This window comes from Neomonachus schauinslandi, chromosome 10 (assembly GCF_002201575.2).
Source record: "Neomonachus schauinslandi chromosome 10, ASM220157v2, whole genome shotgun sequence".
In the NCBI taxonomy this organism is placed as follows: Eukaryota; Metazoa; Chordata; class Mammalia; order Carnivora; family Phocidae; genus Neomonachus; species Neomonachus schauinslandi.
Genome location: NC_058412.1, coordinates 11,484,428 through 11,503,314, shown reverse-complemented (window position 1 = coordinate 11,503,314; position 18,887 = coordinate 11,484,428). Strand labels below are relative to the sequence as shown.

At 38.3% G+C, this 18,887-nt stretch overlaps 1 protein-coding gene across 1 annotated transcript in view; it reads left to right on the top strand.

Moving 5' to 3' along the window:
- NBAS (NBAS subunit of NRZ tethering complex) overlaps positions 1 to 18,887 on the top strand; it is a 313,356-nt gene that overhangs the window by 80,197 nt on the left and 214,272 nt on the right. Inside the window, exons 17-21 of the mRNA XM_021697807.1 lie at positions 1,055 to 1,206; positions 2,484 to 2,624; positions 2,883 to 2,961; positions 8,086 to 8,190; positions 8,812 to 8,948. Of these exons, the coding sequence (XP_021553482.1) occupies positions 1,055 to 1,206; positions 2,484 to 2,624; positions 2,883 to 2,961; positions 8,086 to 8,190; positions 8,812 to 8,948 (614 nt within the window). The remainder of the gene's footprint in view (positions 1 to 1,054; positions 1,207 to 2,483; positions 2,625 to 2,882; positions 2,962 to 8,085; positions 8,191 to 8,811; positions 8,949 to 18,887) is intronic.

The window sequence follows — 18,887 nt, the reverse complement described above, 5'->3', positions numbered from 1 at the left end:
CACCTAGTCAGTATTTTTTGGATGAGTAAATGAGCTCTGTAAGTTAACGCATCTGCTGGATCAGCTATTCAACAGCAGTGAACTTTGGGAAATATGATTAGAAGATACATTGACTTGGGTTCTGGAGGATGTGGAAGGCTTGTGATGAGTTAGGCTTTTTATCTTTAGGGTAATGGGGAAGTGTTGTGGATTTTTGACTGTGGAGGTACAGAGGGAGATGGTGTAGAAGATGAACTAGCATGGAAGGAGAGTGTTGGTGGGAAACCCTGCTAAGGGCAAGGGACTCCTGAGATGTCACAGCTGTCATGTGTCGATGACCTGGACTGGTATGGAGGCCATAGAGCTGGAGAAGAGGAAATGAGTTAAGAGACATTTGAAGAAAGAACTGATAGAATGGAGTGTGTAAAGGAATGCAGGGTAGGAGTCAAATCTTACTTAAAACTTACAACCACAATGACTTTTTCTTTAAGAGGGCAAGTCAGGGATTTTGAATGGAGTCAGAGGAAGCAGTTGGGAGGGAGGAATCGGCCCCTGGTCTTCCCAAAGAATAGCGTATCATGGCTTTTTATAATTAAATTATCATCTGCACTTTGTGTTACATTTCATGGGCAAGTAAATATAGAACTTTGATGTGTTATGCCTCATTAGTTTTGTTTCAGAGTGAAGCATGCTTGTTACAATAAGATATATTTTATCTTGCCTTTCTGCTTGCTTTTCTACTCTATTATATAGCCCAAATGCAAACTAACGAGCAGCCATAAAAATTTGGGTAGATCTTTTATATGTTTCTGAAAAAGAGTCCTGAGCTTTGTGTTTCAGTGTGTCTCATTAGAAGAAAAAAACAAAACTGTAGGAATCTCATTTTCTATATCCCATTCCAATCACCATTAGGGAATTAGCCTTTTCCTGTTGAGCTTCTCTAGAAGCTACCTGTGGCTAAGGGCTTAGATAGCTGTACTCCCTTAGGTCTAACTTTATGATTCTAGAAGGCAGTTGTCACATGCTATCAGATGTCCTGGGTTCTTTACTGCCTCTGTTTTTTATTTGTGTCCAGAGCAAAATAAAGAAACGATCCTGGGTTCTTCATGAGTGTTTGGAAAGAGTTCCCGAAAATGTGGATGCTGCGAAGGAACTGCTTCAGTATGGATTGAAAGGCACAGACCTGGAGGCTCTGGTAGCAATAGGGAAAGGAACACACGATGGCAGGTTGGTCACAGAAAGATTTGGATTCAAGAGGGAAGGTGACTTTATGAAAACACTGAAGCTGAGACATGGCAGAGGGTAAACTTTTCTTTATTTAGGTTATCCTGTAATGAGACAGTTGCCTTTGATCAATGCTTCTTTTATCTGAGGTCACAGCTTTCTTTCCTTTGAGTTAAATATGTATACCTATGATAGCTTGATGCTAAGAAAAGAGCAGATTCTTCAAACCTTTATTGGATGCTGGCAGTTTCTAATCTGTGGGCTAAAGACACGTACCTGGGAGTGCTTACCAGTCAGGAGCACCCCCTTGGCAAGTGTGAGCTTCATTCACTTTGTTTATCTTGGACTCATACCTCCTTTAGAGAATTCGAGTGATTAAATCGTGTGTTTTATGAAAGCACTTCATAAACTTGTCAGTACCACACAAATGTCTGTCAATAATAGTAGTAATTTGACAAGAGCTATTGTTCATTAGACATTTGGAATTTTTTAAAGATATAAGTGTGATGGTATATTTAATGAATAAGTACTGTAAATGAGACTGACATTCATTATCATTTTCAAACCTTATTTTTTGTACACTAATTAGTTAATTTTAAGTAATCTCTGTGCCCAATGTGGGGCTTGAACTCATGACCCCAAGATCATGAGTCCCATGTTCTATGGACTGAGCTAGCCAGGTTCCCCTCAAATTTTATTTTACCTTTATTTATTTATTCATTTATTTTATTTATTTTTAAGATTTTTATTATTTACTTGAGAGAGAGAGCATGTGTGAGAGAGAGCAGGGGGAGGGGCAAAGGGAGAGGGAGAAGCAGACTCCCTGCTGAGCAGGGAGCTGGGCTCCATCCCAGGACCCTGGGACCATGACCTGAGCCGAAGATGGATGCTTAACCAACTGAGCCACTTGGGCGCCCCTATTTATTTATTTTTTTAAGTAAACCATTTTAAAACCTTAAATAGAAGTGATTCAGACTGTAAACTCTGGGCATTTTCTTCATGGGCTATTTCACATTGGGTGAGTATAACCTCACATGTTTTCCTAAGTAGTTTTCATTGCCGTGATTTTAAAATTTTTGTGTGTGACGATTAGTGATGACTTTTTGCTCATCCTGTGGATATAATGAGTGAATCACTTTGCTTGCAATGCAAAAGCTTTCTTTCAAATAATTGGTTCTTTCTATTTCTGTGGAAATCAATGTAGTAATAAAATCAGCCAGAGTAGGGGAATACAGCTTTCACTAATAGCTTTGGTTTTTTTTTTTTTTTTTTCCTTCTAGATTCACATTACCTGGTGAAGTCGACATTGACAGTATCCCCTATGAGGAGCTTTCACCACCCGATGAAGAGCCTGCCGAGAATAAAAAGGAGAAGAAGATCAAGAAGAGACGGGAACTACTTAAATTAGTGAACTTTGCAAAGTAAATGATTTGTAACTGTTTGGTACTTTCCTTAAAATAACTAGTCATTTAAGTGTATTCTTTACGAGGATTAATTGCTCTGAATTATTCCAGCAACTTACATCAAACGCAGTTAGTATTATTTTACCCTTGTGCTTTTGTGTATTGTTCCGTCAGTTTGGGGCTCAATGGAATATTGTTATTTTTATTCTATTTTAACTCGTAGAGAAGTGTGCTTCTGTGTTAATATAAGTGGCCTAATATAGTTATTCACAACAGGTTAACACTGGAACAAAAGGAACTCTGCCGTTGTAGACTGAAATTATTAACCTACTTAGATCGGCTTGCAACATATGAGGTAAGGACTAGTTTTAATCAAACCAATTATGTTTGTTTGATCTATCATTATAAATGCTATGGCTACTCTAATATCTGACATTCTTCATCTTTATAACTAGTTATGTTTTAGGAAAAATTCATTTTGTGCAGAAGCAGTTTCTTTTACATACCAGCTTTGGTAAAAATTAGAGATTGTGGAAGGCAGAAGTTGTGTTAGTCTAGGAAGTGGAAATGCTTTAGCCATTTCAGTGTATCTGTGTTTTCTAGATATATGATCCTTTTCATTTACTTTTATTTTACATTTTGATTTTAAGGTTATGGCATATAGCTGTCTCCAGTACTAAATTTCATTATGCACTGGGTTTTAATAATCCTCATATGAATATTTCTGACTCATTTTAATGATTTGCTAGTGGGTTGAATTTAGTTGGTTGAACTTTGATCCTAATTATGGCCAAAATGAGACACTTGAACTTTAAAAAAGGCATACTTTATTTTTATTTCTTTAGGGACACAACACTGATGTTTCCATGTTCGATAGCACAATTCAGATGTTGTTAAAGATATTTCAGCAAATAGACATAGTTTAGACTGCTTTTTTCACATGACCCTCATAGCTGAAATTACCCAGAAATTAATATAAATTTCTAACTTTCAAAGCTTGACTTCACTTGCAGGTTACTTCCTCCATCTTTGTTAGTCCTCCTTTCCGTGGGCACACCTCTCTCGGCTCTTGGTGCTGGTACAAAGCAGGCGCTCAGTAAATGTGACCTCTAATGATGTGATGCTTGTCCCCGGGATAATGGAGATATTTAATATTTCTAATGCCTATAGGCAGATCCAAAAGCATTTGATTTCCCACCTGCTAATGAAATAGAAGTGTTTTCAAACAAAATACCACTGACAAAAGAGAGCTATTTATGGTCACTAGAAAACGTGGTAGTGAGTATATCATTTCGTACAAACAGGTTGAAAAAAAATTCCTAATACTTTTATCTATAGGTACAACTAGTTTGATTATTGGATGGTCATGTTATTTTAAAGCGTATCCTTTTATTGTGTTGGAGTTCTATTTTGAGGTAATACATAAAAGCATGTAATGAACTGCCGAAGTTGGTACAGATAATGGTTTATTATGTTTTCTTAGCCTTTGTTTTACTGAGTTTTATTGATTTTGAGATCTTAAAGAGTTCCATAAAATGTCTGGAGTTTGACTACCCAGTTAATTTTCTTTCATTACCCTTTAGTTATCGAAGCACTATTTTTCTATTTGACAGTTATAAGTACCTTTACTAGGTGCATGGTTTAAAGTATCTGTTGAGCCCACTTTCTTAGGGAATTAGGCTAATTAGGCTTTCGAAAAGTAGGCAAAGTTGATGAATTCGGCTGTTAAAACTTAAAAATGAAGATGTTCAGATACAGTGGCTCACCAGCTAGGTAGTAGTAGAGATAGGCTTTGCATTTTAATCCTGGGGCATAGCTTATTTTATGAATTCTGTGATAAATTAGATAAAATGGATTCATTTTGATGTGACACAAATGCCTGGTATGTACCAGCCATCATGGCAGTGCTGGAGGGGGGATAGGAGCAAGGAACTGCCCCTCTGAAGTCTTCATTATGTAGGCAGTAAGCGATGACCACGATGTGTGAAGAATTGATGAGAGAGCATAGTGGAGAAAAACATTCTATTTTTCCTGGGGACGTCCGAGAAGATGCTACATGGGAAGTGATATTCCAACTAGTCCTTAAAAAAAAAAGGGGCACGGGGCGCCTGGGTGGCTCAGTTGGTTAAGCGACTGCCTTCGGCTCAGGTCATGATCCTGGAGTCCCGGGATCAAGTCCCGCATCGGGCTCCCTGCTCGGCAGGGAGTCTGCTTCTCCCTCTGACCCTCCTCCCTCTCATGCTCTCTGTATCTCATTCTCTCTGTCTCAAATAAATACATAAAATCTTAAAAAAAAAAAAAAAAGGGCAGGCAGATTTAGGGGGCTGGAGAGTACTCCAAGGGGGGGGACATGGGAGCAGAAGCTCTGGAAAGGTGTAGGGGTTTTGTCTTGTTGGCTGCTATATCCCCAAGCTCAGATTGGTACCTGGCTCCTTGAGGAGCTCAGCAAATATTTGTTGAAGCAATTGGAAGGTAAGAGAATACCTTAAGAAATACCAGCACGTTTGTTGAGGACTTAGTGTCTGTCAGCCACTGTGCTGGGTACTGAATCTGGATTATTTCTCAGCAGTCCTTTCAGGCAGGTGCTATTCTCCTTCTAGTTTTATGGATATGAAAACTGAGGCTTGGAGAAGGAAAGTGATTTGCTTAAGTAGAAAGCAGGAACTCATAACGAGGTCTCTTGGATTCATTTGCCTGCCCTGATAATCAGCGTGCTGTATGAAGAAAGGCCCAGCAGCGTGAAAGGAGATGGGGTGCTCCTGACAGAGTGAGCTGGTGTGGGGGCTGGACTGCGAGGGAGGGGCAGCACAGACCAAAGGGAGAAGAGGTAGTTAGAAGAGTTTCTGGCCACGTTTTGAAAGGTCTGTCATGCTGTGTAAGGAATGGAATTGAACTGTTAGAGGTTGAGTGAGTTTAGGAAAGAACAGGAAGTGGGTAAGTGGAGACGGTAGTTGTAGACAGCTCTTTCAGGAAGTTTTGTTTCAAGGGAGCCAAGAAGATGGTGTTAGCTACAGGGTATATGAAATTAAGAGTTATTTTTTCAATAGAAGGAGGAAGTATTGTTTGTATGTTAATGGGAAGGAAGCAGTAGAGGGTGAGGAGGAATTTATCGAACAGAAGAAAGAGGAGATAATGGCATGATTATAGAAACGGGAGAAATGGGATTTGGAGCTTGAGTAGGGTTCGGGGCTGTTTGGGGAGCAAATGTGTATAATTTTTCTGTTGTGGCTGAAGGAAGAAAAAGCCTATTGGTATAGATGCAGGTAGATGTACAGTTTTAGTGGGTTGGAAAATGAATGGATAGCCCATCTAATAGTGTCAGTTAAAAAACTAAATGAAGCAAGTTTTCAGTTGAGAATGGAGACGGGGATGAGTGTTGGAGGTCTGGAAAGAATGAAAGAATTGTGGAAAAGTTCCTAACAGAATAGGAGAGAAAACTTGTTAGGGAAATGTAGTAGCGTTGAGGGACAGCAGATTTGAATTGAATTTATAAAATGTCAAACCTTCCTTAAAGTATAGAGAAGAGTATAATGAACCCAGATGTACTCACTGCCCAGCTTCAACCATTTTGCCAATCTTGTATCTTTTACTCTCCACTCCTGCCTTTTCTTTCACTTAGTCGTTTTAAAGCAAATCCTAGACATCTTATCATTTCACCCATAAATACTTATATGTCTGTAATTGGTAAGGACTTAAAAAAAAAAAAACACAATAACACTATTATTTCTAAGAAAATTAGTAGCAGTTCCCTAATATCATTTGCTATCCACTTCACATTCAGATTTCTCTGGTTGCCTCACAAATGGTTTTTACAGTTGGTTCATTTGGATCAGGATCCTAACAGTGCTGAGGTCTTGAAATGAGAATTGTCAGCTTGGTTTTGTGATATTTTTTTCAGACTCCTGGTAACTTGTAATCAGGGTTCATAGTTGCCTTGGACTAAGGATGAGGTTTCGCCAGGTAATATGATGAAGGGAAAGAAGCAAGGGATTATTAAATCTCTATAATGTTGGACCAGGGACTGGTTGGAAGGGATAAGAGATTTGGAGGAAAGACAGCAGGTGAAAAAGGTAGGGTCAGGGGACTGGATGTCTCAGTGACTTTGAGGAATTGCTGGAATGCCATGTACTGGGTTGAGTGGGGGTGGGGGAGCAGTTCCTCAAGAGTCCAGTGTTTGACATGAGATGTCCCAGAGACTTCCCTCTTGGTGATGATAGAAATCCAGGGTGGTGGTAGGATGTGTAACTGTGATGGAATAAGGGGAATGATTGTTGTGAATGAGGAGTCCGGGAACTGAGAACATTTTTGAAATGTTTTCTTTCTTGGTTTCTGTGAGAATGTGTTAAACAGTTTCCCCCCCCCTTACTTCTTTGGCTGCTCCTTCATTTGCTTTTCAGATGCAGATTCATGCCCTCCCCTCACCCTCCACGACCTCCCAACCTTTTTTTTTTTTTGGTTGATCCTTTAAATGATGTTGCTCCTTAAGGCTCCTTTCATTCAACTTAATCTCCCTTGAAATCATATTCACTTCTGTATTAGTAATAGTATGGCATATATGTGACTCATCTTAGCTTACTCCAGAACTCTTGACCTGTCTATCCACCTGCCTCCTGGGAGGCTCCTTTTAGATGTGCTATAGTTGCAAGCCCAACATATTTGCAAGTGACCTTCTCAACAATCCACCCTCCCTCTCTCACCTCCTCCCCACCTCCTTATTCTTGTCTCTCACCTACCTCAGTAAATTAATTCAATCAATAAGTAATTATTGGTTACTTATTATATGAAAAGCAGTCTGCTAGGTATCTGGGGTTAGCATTAAACATGACAGACACGAGCCCTATGTCATGCAGTGCGGTGGGCAGATCCTCACTTGCAGTTGCCATGGCTAACTCCTATTTGTCTTTTATATCCCGACTTCGGGCCCACTCCTGGGAAGCCTTCCCTGCCCTCCCCAAACTAGCTTTTTAGTACCGTTCCTGTGTGTTTCCTCTTACCTGTTCCTGTGTGCTTGTTTGTCTTCCCTACTAGATTTTAAGCAATTTGGAGGGCAGAAAACATGTCTTGTTCTTTATATCACTGCCGCCTATCATGGTGCCCCTAGCATGTAGTAGACACTCAATAAATATTTATTGAATGAATGAATGGTTCAGTCTGCCTTGTACATCGATCACCAGCAGCTGTAAAGTTAACCTAAAGTTCTCTCACAGATGCAGGTGCTCATAATGCACAGCTATGTATAATGGTTGCTTATTTGTTTTTAGCAGGTGGTGGGTTTTGTTTGTCGTACTGTAATTAATTTTTTACTGCCTATTTCATTTACTTCTTAATTTTTTTTAAATTATCAGCATTTATAACAGTTGATAGTTTAATTAATTCAGGGCTTATTTATTTAGGGAGGCAGAGTTGTAAAGGTTTTTAATATTTTCTTGTCAGCCGTATTTAAAAGCCTTTTCATTATTAAGTCACTCTTTCCCCTCAGGAAATCCTAGGAGTGCCTCATGCATCTGAACAGAGATACGATGCTGAATTCTTTAAGAAGTTCAGAAATCAGAATATTGTTCTCTCAGCAAGAACTTATGCTCGGGTAATTTCTTTTTTGTAAATAAAATAATTATGGTTATTAATACTTTCTAAATCTCTGAGCCGTGCAGTTAATGTTATTGCATGATTTAGCATCATTTCATTTTTTGTTGTAATGTAGAGAAAATGGAATTATATTTTTAAAAATGTTTATTCATTGTCCCTCTGCCCCTCCCCCTGCTCTCACTCTCTTTCTCTCAAATAAATAAATAAATAAAATAAAATAAAATAAAAGGTGGGGGCGCCTGGGTGGCTTAGTTGGTTAAACTTCTGACTTTGGCTTGGGTTATGATCTCTGGATCCTGGGATCCAGCCCTGAATCCTCGGGGAGTCTATTTCTCCCTCTCTGTCTGCCCCTCGCCCTGCTCATACACTTTCTCTCTCTCTCAAATAAATAACATAAAATAAAATGTTTATTCATCATTCTGAATTTTAAAAATAAGTAATTTTCACAGCACTAGATTGAGAAATGTGATGCAGACTAGGAAGAATTAGAAATATTTCAAAGGACCTTATATCAGAGCTGCACAAAAAGCTAATTTTAGGTTTTTGAACATTGTCCTACAAAATCATTCCTTTATTTCTAAGGTTTACAGTGGAAATTTACCCCTTGCTGTTTGTACAGGAAAGTAACGTACAAGCTCTAGAAATACTGCTCACTTATCATGGATCAGATCTGCTTCCTCATCGTCTTGCAATTCTCTCCAACTTCCCAGAGACTACTTCTCCACATGAATATTCTGTTTTGCTGCCTGAAGCTTGGTATGTGACTGGGTTTACTGAATTTTACCTTCTTTCTAAATCATTACAGTTTTTTGTTTTGTTCTGTTTAATTTGAAATAAACAAAATTAATTTTAATGTAATCTATTTAAACTTTTTTCTGATTATAAAATTATTTCTAACTAATTTTTAAATGATCTCAAAGCCTAAATGTGTCTAGCATAGCAGGATAACCTTAACTTAATGAACATGAACTTTACTTTTTATTTTTTTAATGAAGGCCTCCTGATTTTACTGGGGTGTGCTCAGTACGTTTTTATGGTTCTTTTTTTGTGGGTTTTTTTGGTTAAGAACAGTTTTTAGGATAACTATCTGAATTAGATCTATCTTTTAGAAATGAAGTAGTTCTGACAATATCAGGTCGTAGGTCCAGAGGACTCAGGAATGTCTGAATCCTGGCTCCCTTAACAACCCGTTTCTCCCTGTGAAATTCCAGAGGCAGAAAGACAAATTGGAAATCAAAGTTCCACTTTATTATTAATTGAACTGATGCTCTTTATCTCAGTTCAAGGTATTTGAGAATTGGGTCACGACACGTGACATAGACTCTAAGTTCAGTGGTCCTCATTGTAGCACTCAGTGGGCTTGTGGAGGCCAGAATGTTTCTTCTTGAGAATGAAGAAAAGAGAATAAATTTGCCTCAGTGCCTAGCTCAAAGTGCGTAGGTAGGCCATTAGCTCCCGGCCCTAGTGGCACCTGGGAGCCGAGAGGAGTGTGAAGGATACTTTGGTTGTCCGTTACTGCAATGAGGCCAGAGGCAAGAGTATTCACCGGGAGACCTTTTACATCCAGTGAGTGAACTAAATTAGTAAATGTGAGACTTTTTATGGCTACTAGTAAATGTGGCTCAGTCACTGATTTGCATGATTTATATCCTTCCTGAATTTGAGTTTACTTATCTTTACCATGAGTTGACAGTCCCTGTGTTGCTTATTCATATTGCATATGTTGAGTAACGAGTGAATTGAGATGTATAAGGTCTGCTTGTGATCTGTAAAACACTGTAAGAGATTATGACCATTCCAGTTGAAATCATTATTACAAATTTTAGCTACTGGCAACTTAACACTGTTAAGGGATGTTACTGGAATTTAGTGGATCATTTAGCTTCCTTATTTCTCTCCTGTCACCTCCACCCACTATCCTATTTGTAGGCTTGGGTATTGATGGTGAAGGCCAACATTTATAGAGTAATTAGTAGGTATTTCATACATTATAGTTATATCTGGTTTCCACTTTTGGTATTATTCCTCTTATTACAGAAAACAGATTTACAGAGGTTTAGTAGTGTAACTCTATATAAAGTACGGCCAAGATTTGCAACTTATATTTGTTTGTTTATAGTTGTAGATCAGGAATCTCAAAAAATAAGTTCTAAATTCCTCATTTTGTACTACTCTTAGTACCAAAAAAAAAAAAGTCTTTGTCATGATAAAAGTGAACAAAAAGAAGCTTGAGGTGCTCTTTTCATTTTCAAATAATTTCTTTTATATCCTTATAGTGATATGTAAAATGTATTTTGTGAATGTATATTTATAGGCATTTTAGAATATAATTTTATTGTTCTCTTCCTCTTTGCAAAAATAGATCTAATCTGAATGTAAATGGGCTATCTCTTTAAAAAAAAGGGGGGGAGGGCTATCGTCTCTTAAAGTTTTTTTTTTTTAAAGTAGTTTGTCCTCGGGGTGCCTGAGTGGCTCAGTCAGTTAAGCGTCTGCCTTCAGCTCAGGTCATGATCCCAGGGCCCTGGGATCGAGCCCCGCATTGGGCTCCCTGCTCAGTGGAGAGCCTGCTTCTCCCTCTCCCTCTGCCTGCCATTATGACTATCTGTGCTCTCTCTCTCTCTGTCAAATAAATAAATAAAATCTTTAAAAAAAAAAAAAAAAAGTAGTTTGTCCTTAGATTTGAGTTCACTTGTGGTTATTGTCTCCTGATGACTGCTTAGATGAACATACGATTTTCTGAGATTTCAGAATTGGTTTGCAAAATAGTTTTACAATGCCCAGTGCTGGGTTATCTCTGAATGCCCTATGGTTCCTTTACTGGGGCTGCCGTAACCAACTTAAATTGTGATAAATACTTCAGCTGCCTGAAGCTTGGTATGTGACTGGGTTATTATAGCGAAGGGTAATAGAAGATAAAGTTATTTGGAATCATTGTGTTGGGATATGTTGCTTAGACAAATTTTGAAAAGACTCTCATTTCTTAGGAGTCTTTATATTCATTTTAAACACATTAAGGAAATAAAGATTTTTGTTTCTCAAGAAAGTCTCATTGAGTGTAGTTTTGCTCTAATTAGAAAGAATGAGGAACAACAAACAGTAGGTTTTAACAGTGTTGTCTCTGTCTTCTTATGATTTTATGTGGCTGCAAAGCAAACCTGTAGTTCTATTTTAGGCATAGCCTCTTTTGTGAGGTCTTCCATAGACTTACTCCTTTTCCTGTATTTTCATCATTCTTTGTTCTTGTAGTATAACCCTTTTTACAGTGTATTTTAGTTAGTCGTTTTTAGTTCAGCTTTTCTCCCTCTTGTTCCCTTTTTTAGTAAACATCCAACTTTCAACCCAACACTAACTCTTTAAGGTAGAGACCATCTCCTCCTTATTTTTGGATTCTCATGGCCTAGGCTGGTGCTTGTGTAATCGATCTCTGAAAATGTTTTGCTTGCTGGATCAATTAGGGCTCTCTCGTGTCCATTTATAAGAGAGATCAAAGTCCCGAAGGAAGTACAACAGAATAGACTTTTTACCTTTGACAGTGGAGGCACCCTGATGAGTGTCTCACTGAGGCTCCGATGACCTTAATTCACGAGTCTGGTGCTATTGTAGCCCAGAGTGAGAGCCTGACTCTCTTCCCCAGCTTCAAGTTTTATTCTAATGGATGCGTGGATCAATAAGATCTGTTTATAGAAGTCATTTCCTTTTTGAGGAAATTTATTCTTCTTTGAATACTTGGTATTTATTTTCCAGCCACTTTCAAGTCAGAGCAACACAAAGTGTCTCTTGTTGGAACTCGAGTGCCCCTCTGCATGTCCCCACCCCACCGTTGGCTGAGCGCTCTCTGTGTGCCTGGCACCGTGGGAGGGATTCTGAAGTGAGGAAAACACACTTCCTCTTTAGCAGGAGTTAATCAGGTATGTTTGAGGCACCAAGAGAAATTCCTGCGTACAGCATCATGCTTTCAAACTGAGGAGGAAATAAGAGTTTGAAAAGACTCTTAATACATTTGCAGCCTTTTCTGCCCCCCCACCCCTTTTTTTTAAAGCCTCCTCAGTTGCAACGTTTGAAAACTAGTAACATGATCTTCCCTCTTCCTCATTTACTGCCTTCAAGGACAGTAGAACTTTCTGTACACGTGCCTTTTTTCTCTGAGCGTATATACTGCTCAGCAGCCGAGCCTCTTTCATCCTGCTTTATCGGCCCGTTAGCCCCTGCACTTGTATTTTGCAAGAAATGACTTTTCAGTAGTCTGTTAAATGGATTTGAAACCAGCTACTCACCTCTAAATGTATGGCTCCCAGAAGGCAGAATGGCTGTGGAACTCTGCACGGTCTTCAGCTTGCCCTTAGGACAGTGGTGTCCAGTCCTCCGTTTTCTCCCTCCTACCCCACAAGCCTCTCTGCCCTGGAGCGTGCCATGCCTTCCCCCACCATCGGGCTTTCGAGGCCAGTGTGCCTCTGCCTGGTGCACCCTTCTCCCAGATCTTCATGTGACTGGGCCTCTTACTTCTTCTGAGTCTCCTCTCAAAGGTCAGTCTCCTTCTCTGACCACTCTCTTTCCATAGCCTCCGCTCCCTCCCACTGCTTTTGCCCTTAGCAGGTGTTTCTTCGTAGCACGTACACCTAACATAACATATGGTTGTGTGTTTCTCCACTTTATCTCATCTCCCTTGGCCATCCTATTTATGATTTTACCCGCACTTTAAATCCTCCTTTCCTGCTTTATTTTCTTGCTAGCATTTATCACCCCTACCTTAGCTTGAGTTCTATTGACTTATCTTTTTTTTTTTAAGATTTTATTTATTTATTTGAGAGAGAGAATGAGAGAGAGAGAGCATGAGAGGGGGGAGGGTCAGAGGGAGAAGCAGACTCCCTGCTGAGCAGGGAGCCCGATGAGTCGGACTCGATCCCGTGGCTCTAGGATCATGACTTGAGCCATAGGCCGTCGCTTAACCAACTGAGCCACCCAGGCTCCCCTCTGTTTACTTATCTTATTTGTTATTTGCTTCCCTGCTAAAATAGCAGTTCTAGTAGGACAGGGACTTGGTGTGTTTTCTTCCCTTCCTTAGCCCCTGCTGCATTTAGAAGATTGCCTGGCATGTTGTAGGCACTCAGTAAATATTTGTTGAATGAATGAATGAATGAATGAATGAATGAATATCATATCCATAAGGGAAGGGCCTTGTGTATTGTTCACTGTGTAGAGTGTACATGGGAGGGTAGGTAGGGTTTTGCATTTTAGAGTTCAAGCCATGTAATATCTTGGGAAGCAATAGTAAGTTATGCCAACAAAGTGGCCTTTTACTTACCTCATGTCGAGATCCTGTAGGCAGAACTTTTGCTTTGGCATTTACCCAAAGTTTGATGAGCCAATTGTGTTTGAACCAAATTTGATGATTATGATTGCTGGGAAACTTCTGTGACGTGTTAGTTTTGTGTTTTATATTGTCATTCTTAAATTATCATGTGTGTTTGACAGTGATGAAATGTGAGCAAGTTTTGTAAAACTTTGAAATTACATTTTCTATCCTAGACGGTACCTCTTTTTCTTAGCTATCCTCAGTTTGTCATTGCTATAAAATATGTATACTTTATATTCTAGTTGACTGTTTTAGTTGAAGTACAAAGGTGACATTTCTTACTATCTTTATTAGCTGTCACAATTTTTGCTAATAGAGGTTTTTATAAAAGGGATTTTTTTTTAACTTCTGGGATTTTTGATATTTATGGCATGTTTTAGAAAGATTATTTTATTTTTTCCTTTTATGCCTCTTTTCCTATTGTAGAATCTTTCCAGAATGATGGAAGTAACCTAGTTTAAAAAGTTGTATTTTGAACCGTTGTCTGTTGAAGTAGCATTGGGGTAAGAGCTTTGATTCTAGAGCCAGGTAGCCTAGTTTGTGTTTTTGGATAACTTTTCTTAAATGCACCTCAGTCTTCTCACCTATAAAATGGGCATGATTGTAACACCCACCTCTTAGCCTTGTGAGAATGTTTAATGAGTCAGTGTATATAAAACACTGAGAACAGTGCTTGGCACCAAATAAAGGCTATGTAAGTGTCAGCAATTGTTAATGCAGAATCCTATAGTAGGGCCTTGGCTTTATCTACTTCATGTGCTTATTGTTTTAAACTTCTTATTGGCATAATTTTATAATTACAGAAAAGTTGAATGGAGACTACAGGGAGTTCCTGCATGCCCTTCACTTGGCTTCTCCTTTCTTCCCATATAATCATATCACATTTGTCAAAACTAAGAAATTATCACTGGAATAGTCAGTTCTGCTGTAACATGACATATGCAGTCCTAAAAATCCACTGACTGTGCAAAATCTTGCAGTGAAAACCACAGGGCTGGTGGGAAAAGTGGGGTTAATGGTCCAGCTCTCAAAAACTTTGTTCAGTGAAACAAACCTAAATGAAAGTCCTAACACATTTTTACATGTTTTACATGGATAGCAGACACGCAAATACTAAAATATGGCACTTACCTTAAAAAAAAAAAAACCCTTAGAAAGACTTTGTGTGTGGAAGTGGGTGTTGGAAGAGTTACACTCCTGCGTTATTGGGAGATGGAGGAAGGGGGGTGGTTAGAAATTCGTGGAAAGTTGTGCCACCAGATGTGGATGGGGGGCTTCCTAACACACTCTGGAAACTGAGGTCGTTGGTAGATGTTTGGGTGTCCCTGCACGTATAACCCGACGTGGCTGGGTTCAGTTTTCTGTGTGCACCTAACATTTCTTTTGGATGAAATTGGGCGTCAGCAAATGTGAAATTTGCGTTACGCTCAAGTTGTTCCCTCGTATATATCACTGGGACAAATTTGCATCTTCAAAACAGTATAGCAGAACTGACTGTACAATACTGTAAACTAAATGACAGATTTATTTGGATATAATTAGTTTTTCTACTAATACCCTTTTTCTGTTTCCGAATCCAATCTGGGATACCACATGTGTTTAGATTTCATTTATTTTTAATATATGGAAATAAACTCTGTTGTACATATGTATCCGTCAGGAAATTCTTTGACACATATATTTGCTAGATAATGAAAATTGATACTCATATCTATATTCCTGGATCATTTCCAGATTCAATAAGGAAAGATTGCATTATTTAATGTATTTGGGGATATTACAGTATTTAAAGTATTTTATAGTGACAAGTGGTAAAACTCTGTTGATGGAAGTCAAATATCCAGAACACTACATTGTCCTTTTCCTAGACAAGCTGTTACTATAGTAACTTGGCAGTTTGTTGCTTGTAAATATCTGAGTTTAGTTAGATTATTTGGTGACTGAAAGTCTGAAAAGCGAGCTGTAACATGCAGATGGATTGTACTTGTGTGAACCATAAAAATGTGTTGCAGACGTTTGTTTTCTTTTCTGAATTTGTGATTGTAAGAATTATTTGTTGACTTCTAATCATTCTCTGCCTTCAGCTGCATGGTAATTTATGTGACATCCCATTAAGACTAAAAATCGTAAGAGGCTGGGTAAAAGACGTTAAGTCATTCGTTGTTTAGATCATGTAGGATGTCAGCCTAATCTTATGTCAGTACATACCTGGCTATTTAGAAACTGCTCTTTTTCTAGAGCGTAGAAGTAGAAAGCACTTCCACCTGCGTTCATTTAGAACAACACTGCAAAACAGAATGGTAAGTTGTGTGACTGGCAGAAGCATTTCTCCCCATGACCTGCAGACCCAGGACCTCTTTGTGCCACGCATACTGGAACGCATGTTTGTCCCTGGCATTTTATTCCCTTGCTAACCCTGAATCATTCCTACTTTTCCTAGGCTCTAATCTCTTTGTGGTGCTCTCTGCCCCACTTGAGAATCCAGCAAGGTGATAGACTAATGGTGTTCTTCAACAGTTCGATTCAGAATGAATATATCTTTTGTGCATTTCGAAGTCATATTTTTGGCTTTGCATATTTTTGGCTCTGTTATGTGTGGGGGCCGTTAAGACCATGTGGCCATTATAAGCTTTTTACTTTTTTAGAAAAAAATTAATTGTAAAAAATGCATAACATCAAATTTACCATTTTAACCATTTTTCAGCATACAGTTCAGTAGAAAATACATTCACCTTGTTCAACCAATTTCCAGAACTCTTTATCTTGTGAAACTGAAATTCTTTGCCCATTAAACAACTCCCCATTTTCCACTCAACCCAGCCCCTGACCAGCACCATTCTGCTTTGTATCTGGTTGAAGCTGTCTATTATAGGTGCCTCACAGAAGTGGAATCGTGCAGTATTTGTCTTTTTGTGGCTCTTTTATTTCACTTAGCATAATATCCTGCAGGCATAATATACTTTTTAAAAAATTTTTTATTTTATTTTTTTAAAGATTTTATTTATTCATTTGAGACACAGAGATACAGAGAGAGAGAGAGAGAGAGAGCATGAGCAGGGGGAGAGGCAGAGGGAGAGGGAGAAGCAGGCTCCCCACTGAGCCAGGAGCCCGATGTGGGGTTCAATCCCAGGACCCTGGGATCATGACCTGAACTGAAGGCAGACGCTTAACCATCTGAGCCACCCAGGTGCCCCGGCATAATACACTTTTAGGGAAGTTAATATTACGATTAAATGAAATTTAGAGTGGCTTGCCATCTGTGGGTCATGTTTCTATTTATGCTGCAAAAATAGTTCCCAAATGAAGTAAAGGATGAAGATGAATTCTAGTTTGAGGTGCAAGGTTACCATCATTGCCTAACTTCCCAAGGAAAACCTCTTCATCTCTTGGTGATAAAAAGGGTGTACAAAGTGAAGGGAACTTCTAGTATCTCCTTTAACACTTTGTTTTCTAAATCTTGGGTTTGAGTAGCCAAACACGGAGACTTTTTCTATAATTACAATAACATAAAATTTATGTCTTAAAATAGCAAAACATCAATATGCATTTTATTAAAATTCCCAGTAGGACAAATCTGATTTTGGTCAAATTGATTTTATCTTATAACTTAAATCATTACTAAATAATTTATCCTTAGAAAATCAGATGCTATTGTTCCCTTAGTCACAACTGAACGATAGGTAGAAGTTTACTTTTACTATACTTGCAGTTTTGAATTGTTGATGCTCTGATATTTTATATTACTGGGTGATCTTTTTTTTTTTAATAGAAATAATTTGAACCACCTTTTTTGTTGAAGTCAGAGTTGACCCTAAGCAGCTTTTAATTCCGAGCTGTAAATTTTTGTTTATTCTCCTTGAAAGACAACAGAAGACCGTACTGGAATCAATTAATGGTGGCTTAGTTTCATAGTTTTAAGGATATTCTGGAAGTTTCTCTCCCATAAGAAGCATATTAATGTTTCTTTCAAAGCAGATGCTGATTTTTGAATTTTAATCTTTTTTAAGTGAAGTTTATAACAAATCATGAGTACCTGTGAAACTGATTTAAAGATTAAAGCATTTTTATATCGCTTTATCTTATTTTGTTTTCATTGAAAGAACAGTTTAAAGAAGAGGGAGGAGTCATTTGAGATTGTGTGATGTGAGTCAAATGTGGTCCCTGTTCACAGGTAAATTAGAATCTAGTAGAGAAGATACCAGGTAGGTTAGGTATAGATGTAACTATCATACAATTAAAATACACGTTATAGGACAAGTACAGATGGGTTTGGAGATGGGAGAGGTTACTGTCTGTTACAAAGGAGGTAAATCAGGAAAGCCTTCTGGGAAGAGGTAAAGTTTGCTCTAGACGTTGAAAGTTGAGTGTGATTTTTGGTATTGGGAAGTTTGAGGAGGAAAGAGTCGTCTGGATACTTAACATGAAGTTGTTTTACCCACTCAGTCTTCACCTGGACAAAAGATGTTCCTGGTGAATTTGTTAGTTGAAATGAAATGAATTAATGCACAGGATTTCCAGTAAACAATCAGGAATCTGTTTTTCCTTATGTTTTTATGTAGCCTACTCTTGTTCATTAAGATTTCTTTTTTCTTCTCTGAAATTATTAAAAAGCAGTTTCTGTTGGTCATTCTGTTGGTCATTCCCACTGTAATTTTGTTATTGTAATGGAAATATCACCTAAACTAGCTTGGATGATGAAATAATTATGGAAGAAATTGGGGCATTGCATTCACTTGTTTGAGTCTCAAGAGAAAAATAAAAGTGTTTCTTTTCCCTTTAGAATTGAAAAGTTGATTAGTTACCTAATCAAAATTCAATTCCCATATGTGCAGTTTATTTCTGAACTGCTGTGAACAAAGAACAATAAATTGGTTTGTGTTTTAGACTTGGAATAAGTATTTGGCCTTCTGTGGTGAGAGGAGTATAGAGAGTACTTTACAAAACGGGGTATGTTGGCAGTTTCTGAATCCAAGGATAACCTGGTGTTTGGATCAGAAAGGAAAAGCTAATCACCTCAACTGTCTGGGAGCAGGGTCTGGGGCTAGCCGTGGGATAATTGGTTTGCTTGTCTCCCGGCGCTATGGACTCGTTAGATCTTGACTCAGTTAGTTCTTGTCTTTCTATTTATGTAAAGCAACAAAATGCATTTAGGGCAATTTCTTTGACTGAGAAGGTGGAAATGAATATTATTTCACAGTATTTTTTTATGGGCTTTGGAAAGTATGTTGATACTGATATTTGTTATGTATTTGGTACTCTGAGAAGTATTAAAGAAATGAAGATGTACTGATTTGTTCATTTCCTCTTTTGAGTATGGAACTTTTTTTTTTTTTTTTTTTTTT